The 8,424-nt window shown below is 43.3% G+C and overlaps 1 protein-coding gene across 1 annotated transcript in view; it reads left to right on the forward strand.

The window, feature by feature from the left end:
• Nucleotides 1-4,854, forward strand: part of tcf7l1b (transcription factor 7 like 1b) — a gene marked incomplete at its 5' end in the record, with an annotated part of 42,206 nt that extends 37,352 nt beyond the window's left edge. The window contains 5 exons of the mRNA XM_080739136.1: nucleotides 1,283-1,426; nucleotides 1,958-2,117; nucleotides 3,013-3,120; nucleotides 3,365-3,416; nucleotides 4,148-4,854. Of these exons, the coding sequence (XP_080595262.1) occupies nucleotides 1,283-1,426; nucleotides 1,958-2,117; nucleotides 3,013-3,120; nucleotides 3,365-3,416; nucleotides 4,148-4,656 (973 nt within the window). The 3' untranslated portion in view covers nucleotides 4,657-4,854. The remainder of the gene's footprint in view (nucleotides 1-1,282; nucleotides 1,427-1,957; nucleotides 2,118-3,012; nucleotides 3,121-3,364; nucleotides 3,417-4,147) is intronic.
• Between the last annotated feature and the right edge of the window lie 3,570 nt (nucleotides 4,855-8,424).

Consider the following 8,424-nt stretch of genomic DNA (forward strand, 5'->3'; position numbering starts at 1 on the left):
GCTTATATCATTAAATAAACAAAAAGAAAAAAAAATGACATTGGCTTGGCGTATGAGCTAACCATGTATGGCACCATGGCAGGGAGGGAGGCCTGCCCCTACAATCCTCAAGCTCAGGGGCTGATGTGTATGTTGACTTGTATGACAGTCTAGACTTTTATGAGATTCCTTTTTTTCTCCCCCCCCCCCTTTTTCTTGAGCAGTGAACGATTTTCCATTGTAGCACATATTTAACAAGAATGCGTGGCAAGAGGTGTGTGGAACTTAATGCCCCACCGTTGTCCACTACAATGCTCCATTGTGTTAACAATTGGAAAAGTAAGGGAGTCGCTTATGTGAAGGTGCTCTGTGCGAGAGCGGCCGTTCGAAGGCCCTCCATGGCTTGGAACGTTGGTGAGGAAAGTGGTTTCAGGTGTCAGGGCCATGCTGTCGCCATGGCAACAACACACTCCACTTTACTCCAGCCATGGCTGAATAAAGGGCCTTTTGAAAAAGTCTATATTTGAACAAAAACCAAGCATGTAGCTCATTGTGTCGCGTGGTTTGCGTCTAGACGGACTGAGTTTTCACACTGAATTTGACCTGACGGCGGTGGCGAGGCGATAATGAGGCGGGGCCTGTTCAAACTTTTTTTTTTTAAGCCAGGGTTAAGCACTTGGCAAACGGGCGTCCTTATTTTGGGCATGTCCCTTTTAGACAGAAATGGTCAGAAATGGTCAAAAATAGTTGAAAGTGGTTGAGTCTCTGTGGGTTTGTAAATATTTAACCAATGAAAAGTACTGTCAAGCACTTGTGACCATTGGAATACAGGTTCCGACGTGCTTTTTTCACTATTCTTCTATAGAGCAGGGGTCTTCAACGTTTTCAGGCCAAGGACCCCTTCGTTGAGAGAGAGATAAAGCAGGGACCCCCACAATCTTTTCATAGATTCCATATAGTTTCATTGTTTGACAGCACAATCATCAGTGTATTTTGGATTCATGTCAATTTGTGTTTTCACTACGTACTTAGTCTGCTCTTTTCAACCTCTACCAAACCTCTTTGCCGGAAATAGCCGATCTACAAGCTCACAACACCTTGCAGTGTGAGCTTGTAGATATGCTATTTCCGGCTTAAGTTCTCAGAATATGGACGCTAAGGTTCAAGTGGTTAATATATATATTTAAAAAAAAAAGTTTCTATCACACAAAGATTTGGCCGGACCCCCTGTTGAGGGTTTAAGTGGTTTGTGCAGATTTGTGGCGACGTCGATGGTCCTAACGTTGTCTCTGTTTGCTCTCAGCCTGGTGGGCAGCCGTTTCCCCCCCCACATGATGACCCACTCGCCCCACGGCCTGCACCAGACGGGCATCCCGCACCCCGCCATCGTCTCGCCGGTCATCAAGCAGGAACCCAGGAGTGACAACATCAGCCCTTCAATGCATGCGTAAGAGACCTTCTAATCTAAGCAGTCCGTTGACACACCGATGGAGCAGTGCCTCCGAGGCACCACCGGTGTCCAGGTGTGCCTCGGGATTCTGAAAACACACATATTTATTGCAACGTATGCAGCTACACAATACGTTTCAATTTAGTGTATCGTACTCATTCCCCAATGCAAATTCTACCTTAATTTATTTTTTTAATCACTTTCATTCTGACAAATCTCTATTTTATGACTATGTAGGTGAAATGTTAATCTTCTCAGTTATTTTTTGAAACTTTTGAAACTAGCTGATTCCCAAGCTCACAACGTGCCACATTGTGGGCTTGCAGCTGTGAATACAGTCGTGCCTTAAGATTTGGACTTTGACCCATTGGTGTGCCTCGGACACAAAAAATGTTTGAAAACCACTGCATTGGATACATCCTTCTCACTGACTCGTGCTTTAACCCCAAGTTTGTACTGTATTTGTCATCATCTCCGAAGCAGCTATGGTCCCATCTCAACGTATTTTGAAATGCCTGGTTTCAGCAGAAAGTCCCCGGGGCCGGCCAAGAAGGAGGAAGAGAAGAAGCCACACATCAAGAAACCTCTCAATGCCTTCATGCTCTACATGAAGGAGATGAGGGCCAAAGTAGTGGCCGAGTGCACTCTGAAAGAGAGCGCCGCCATCAACCAGATCCTAGGGAGACGGGTGAGCAGACACACAATCACTGTCACTTTACTGTTGGGAGACTTGCACAGGGAATGCTCTTTGGCACCTGGTGCCGTGCATGTGACCTGAGTGGACACAAGACAAAATAATATCTAGCACGTACAATTTACAATTTTGGCAGACGCTCTTGTCCAGGGCGACCTACAATTGCGAGATCAGAATAAGCTATGGGGCTGTTAAGTCTGACATCATTTTGTAGGCAGAGGAGAACTTTTGGGGCCAACTGGCCCCAAAACCCGTGAATCTTTTTACAATTTTTACTATTTACTAATTTGTCTTCTCTTTGTTGTTGAAAGGAAAGTGGTAGAATTATACTTTAGTCGTTATTTTTGACTCGGATCTGTTGAAATAGCGAGGGACAGATATCGATAATAAATCTGCTTGGAGGTCTGACTACAAAATGATGTCACGGCTTAAAAGCCCCATAAGCAACAAGGTAAATAGTCACAAAAGCTGACTGCAGACAGAAAAACAATGTAGTGCCTCAAAGAAACAAGGATACCAGTTAAACAATACACCTAAGGTCTGTCTAAACAATATGCCATCTAAATAACTTTCTTAATATTTGTGGTCAATAATAATATTAAAATAAAGTAACAAAAATGCATCTACAGGATTCACATTATCACAATAGGACATTGCAGGACATTCTGTTCTTAGACAATACCTTCAAAGACAGGGTATCTAACTAGATAAATGTGCGTGTGTGTGTGTGTGTGTGTGTGTGTGTGTGTGTGTGTGTGTGTGTGGGGTGTAGTAGGGGGATTGGGTGTGTGCATCTGCGTGTGTGTCGCTTGTAGGCAATTGAGTTGGCATATAATGTGACGCTAACACACAATATCTATCCACTGACTTCTTATTCCTTTGTCTGCAGTGGCACTCCCTATCAAGAGAGGAACAAGCCAAATACTACGAGCTGGCGAGGAAAGAGAGGCAACTACACTCGCAGCTCTACCCCGGCTGGTCAGCCCGAGATAACTATGTGAGTGGCTCTTCTCGCGTATTCCATCTCCTCTCTCAACCACCTGCAAAGAAAAGTGGGCTTCATAAGTGGGATATGTTCTCACTAAAGTACGAGACAATTTTTAATTGTTTCAAGTAAAGACAAAAACTACACTTTTATTCTCCTGGACTGAAGCGGTTTGCTTTTGCACTTTGTGTTAGTGAGAGGCTTTTTTCTTTTTTTTTCTCCCCCGCTGACAACATTGTTGTGTTTATCTGTGCAGGGAAAGCGGAAAAAGAGGAAGAGAGATAATAAGCCAGACTCAACACCAGAGGGTAAGGGGCTTTTCTCTCTTTTCTGTTGGTCCCTTCTTATAGTGGAACAAAAATAAAATGACCTTACTGTAGTGTACAGTATATGCTTTACTCGGCTTGCAATGCCCAAGGAATTGATCCGAACCAGCACAGGTCCAAGCAAACCTGGGACACATCAACTCCCTTTGTTTGGTTTTATTTGTGTATTTATTTACTTTTGGTAATGAGTAATTTCCGTCACTAACACGTCTCTACTAACTCCCTCCTCCTCCTCCTCTACACGTTGACAAGCAGCATATGAGGTTCAGTGCTAATAGCGGCAGGTACGTCTGCTGCCGTGCAACAGTAAGACCATCGCCATCTGCTCCACCCACGCCGCTCTCATTTCAGTGTTTTCACCGCTCACCGCTGTTACGTTGAGTTGGATCGTGGTGGCAGATTTATTTCCATTGTTAACGCATATACCGTACAGCATATATATTTATGTCGTCGCTGCCGGATAGCCTATGTGTACGATATGTGTCCTCCTTTGAGTGCTGTCGTGCATCTATTCATTTGAATATATACGTGTGGTTTCGTGAGCCTCCATCGCCATCCAATCATCCTCCTCTGTGTTGTGTGTCGACCCCTTATCAACCCCTCTTCCTGTTCTTCAACGAGCGTTGGATTTTAGGCCAACGGTAAATTCATAATTTACAGTGCATAATATTATTTTTCTCTCTCTCTCTCTCTCTCTCTCTGCCTCTCCTCAGACTTCTCGATAAGGAACAAGAAGCAATGCGTCGTGCAGTACCTGCCCTCGGAGAAGATGTGCGACAGCCCCGCGTCGTCCCACGGCAGCATGCTGGACTCTCCGGCCACCCCCTCGGCGGCGCTGGCGTCTCCGGCCGCGCCGGCCGCCACTCACTCGGAGCAGGCCCAGCCGCTGTCCCTCACCACCAAACCGGAGGGACGCATGCACCACCACTTCCCCCTACCTGGGAAAGCCCCCGGCGGGTCCACGTCATCTTCCTCTTCTTCTTCCTCCTCCTCCTCCTCCTCCTCCTCTTCCTCCTCCCACCACCACCACCCCACCATCTCCATCCATTCAGGTAGCCATCATCATTCGACCACGCCCATCCTCACTCGGCCAATCCCCTTCACCTCCCTGCACCCCTCCATGCTGTCCCCTCCCTCCCCGTTCCACCAGGCGGCGCTCCACTCCCATCATGCTCTGTTCCAGTCACAGCCCCTCTCCTTGGTTACCAAATCGAATGACTAAATCTTTTTTTGCGAAAACATTTTTTTTTGTTTGTTTGTTGTCCTCCCCATTTATTGTGCTGTATATTGCTTTTCTTTAAAATAGGTATTAGAACAGCTTTTTTTCTAAATAACGAAAAGGAAGAAATGTTATTGGTCAATATTTGATCGCCTCCTTTTCTACATCTCTCAATGAAACAAAATGTATTTTTTGTAAAGTTTACTGCAGAACTGGTTTAATTTTTGATGCATTTATCCAATGAACCTCTTGTATAAAAGAACCAATGTACATAAAGTTTCTTTATAAAAACAAAAAAAGGAACAAAAATACCTTTTCTTTTTAGCCAAAACTTGATTAATGTTAGCATTAAGTTTTAATTCATAGTACTGGCCAATAATTGCAGCCCCCTTTTCAATTCTGAAGTGTGTGCCCCTCTTTGACATGTTAAATAAACATTTGAAATTGTTTCTTAAAAAGAACTGTGTCAGTGATTGTTTTTATGTGTACCAAAGAAAACACTTAAGTGGCTTAATAAGGTGTTCTTTTTAACAAGCCACTGTGGGCTTGGTTATTATTCCCATAATTGTAACCACAGCACTTAACATGTTGATAGCAACTGCTTGTTTTTAGGTGTTTGGAATGTAGCTATAGTAAGCATTGCTACAGTATTTTATTAGTCATAATGAAACCCAATGGAAGTCGGTGGCACACCTGTCAGTGGTTTTGTAATTATGTTGTTTAACAGACAAATTTGTTAGCAGACATAAATGTTTTTTAGTAGCATGCTTGTCTCGCTCCAGCTCTCAACAAGGAACATCTTCATAAAAAGATATTTGTGATGGCAGAGTCCTACTCAAGTTTAATGTTTAATAAGGCAGATTTAGGCTAACCACATTGGAAATTTAAAGGGTATCACAATTTGAAGGGGGAGAAAAAAATAGACATCTGTTCCTTCCTGGAAGATTCAGTTCCATAACAATGACAAAAAAAAAACAGGTCAGTTCCCCCCTCCCCTCCCCTCGCCCGCCCCATCCCCACCCCCAGCACACCAAACCGTGCTCGCTTTCCCCTGTTTTCTCTTGCACTTTTTTTTTTTTTTACTGCTTCTGTATTCACCGTTTGGCACACGGCTAAGGCTTTAATTAACTCAGAGGTAATGGGATGTAGCCCCTGGGACCTCATTAGGCAATTCAATTAGTGAAAAATACACAAGGTAGGTTACAGTTTTTGGTGGCGTTGGAGAATGAGGAGTGGAGCCAGGGATGGACCAATTATCCTGGAGCAGTGGGGACTAGCCTGGAAGTCCCCTCAGTAGCAGTAGGGTGTATACCCACCACAACATCACCAACAACCAGACAGATGGTACTTGGATCTGCCCCCATTCCATTGCCATTGAGTTTATTCAGGCTCGTTCGGTACACAAGTTGACGGACTATAAGCTTACACAACACACAAGAACTTCATTAACTATTCAACAACAGATTTTTTTTTTCATTTAGTAGGACAATACCCACTACATTGTGTGATGAGTGGAGAGATGTAGGTGTGTATGTGGATAGGTTAAAGTTAATTGTCAACATATTCTTTATTTTTTATGGCAGGCTGTTTTTTTATCATTCATTTTTGTTCTATTGTTATGGAACAGCTATTATTGTAAGAGTGTTCATTGTTAAAGTGGTTAATATACTGTTAATGGAAACAGTAGGCTGCATTAACTTTGCACAAAATGTCACTGCGTACATACTAATAACGATCACTCATTAAATAATAATATGGATCGATCTTCCTCAGAGGATTGTTACCCTTCCATGTTGTCGATAACGGCTGAAGAAGGGCCTGTGCCTTCAGACAGGCAATTTTCTTCTTTGGACTTTGGGGCGAGAGACGGATGGACTGAGGATGAGGATCAGTCCCTCTCCACTCTCCAGCATGGCCCTGCAGTGAGAGATACCCAGCCGTCAGCCTCCCCATCATCCCCACCCCCGTGTTTTAAGGAATCATTAGCCATAATAAGTCTTTGCTTGTTTGCCTTTCTGTCTTACATCATTCCAGGCAGAAGCCTTGGTCTCCGGTGCCATAGCTGCCCACTCTCAGCTACTTCACCAATCCATCACTGAAATTACAGGTAATGAGTTGTCAAAACAGCCAGGCAAAGCTGCCTGCTCAAGGCCACACATCCACTGCGCTGTTCAATTCTCTATAGATAGTCGCCCCATTATGAGGCTCTGCCTCCAAGAGAATGACTTCAAATATGCTGGCCGTTTCGTGTTGTTTTGAAGCCATGGTGGTGTATTTCTGCTTATTGGATTTCCTTACTGTCTGCCACTCTCATTTCTATTTTTTTATATTCACGTACAATGTTGGGTGTTGATTTATTGAAGGAGATGCCTTAATTTCAAGTATTATTATTTTGCTGACACTTGTAAAATGCACTGCACATACGCCCATTATTTTGCTTGCAGTATGAGTTAAAACATTCATTGCTAAGAAATGTGTGCAGCTGTATGTGTTGACACCACCTCGTCCATGATTGATTAAGCTGATGGGCTGAAATCAAATTCGAGAAAGTTATGAAATAACATTCAAACTGAAATTGTTTGTATCTGATTTACACATTGGGGTCACTATAAATCTAATGCATTACTGTTTATTATCTAATAATGCATTTGGTTCCCCCTCTACTCGACATCTGCCATGTAAGCACTGGGTCAGACTTAATACATGTTAATTTTTTGCTCATTAAATTCTTGCAATCTCTTGCCAAGGTTCTTATTTGGGCTCTCCTTTGATCTTGAATGTATTCCAGGTTAACCCTTTGAAATGTCACATAATGTGATGTGGACACATTGCCTGTTGCCAGCCACTAGGAGGCCAAAATTGAAATCCCAAATGAAAAGAGGGAATTCACATCATTATTATAATAATTACCATCGGCAGCATTGACATTGCTAGTATGGACCATGACACGCCAGTAGGCGTAATTCTTTATATTGACACAATTGTTCCCCTTTGACTAAAACCACAAAATACACTTGACATTTATAAAAATTATTATATTATGAATCCTCAGTTTTAATTTATCCATTTGTAACTCCACAAGTGTCCATTTGGTTACATTTTGTACACTTGTTGATGTGGAATAAAATGGACAGAGGATTTTACTGAGTGGGTCTTCCATTGATCGGGCGATCCCAGCAGCCCTATTGATAACAGGATGGGGGCAGAGCGGTGTGATATTAATTGATTGTTTCTCTCGCATCCACTGAGCAGGGGCGTCACAAGGGGTAGGAAAGTGGGACTGAGTTACCAGGGCCCAAGGTGGAGGGGCCCTATAGTAACTTCAGCTATTGAAAAATAGCAGATATACAAGCTCACAGCGCGGCACCGAGTGCCGCGCTGCAAGCTTGTAGATCTGCTATTTTTGAAAAGTTGTAAAAATTTGCGCAAATCTTTGAATATCATTTGTAACTCAAATTTTGCTTCCGGGGAGGGGTCCCTGGAACTAAATATTTTGAGATGGGGGTCTAGCTCAGCTGTGGCCAAATACATATAATCTTGGGGGTCCTTCACATGAAAACGTTTGAGCACCACTGACATAGAAACATAAGTTTCTTGCACACATTTTCACGATTTTTCAAAAATAGCAGATCTACAAGCTCGATCTGCTATTTTTCAATAGTTAACATTCATGGGGGGCCCGCAGTGAATCCTTGTACCCAGGGCCCAGAATTTGGTGTGACGCCCCTGCCACTGAGCTTAGCAGGAACTCAGCCAGTTGTGTGTGGAGGA

This window comes from Nannobrachium achirus (assembly GCF_963921795.1).
Source record: "Nannobrachium achirus genome assembly, chromosome: 12".
NCBI classification, from domain to species: domain Eukaryota; kingdom Metazoa; phylum Chordata; class Actinopteri; order Myctophiformes; family Myctophidae; genus Nannobrachium; species Nannobrachium achirus.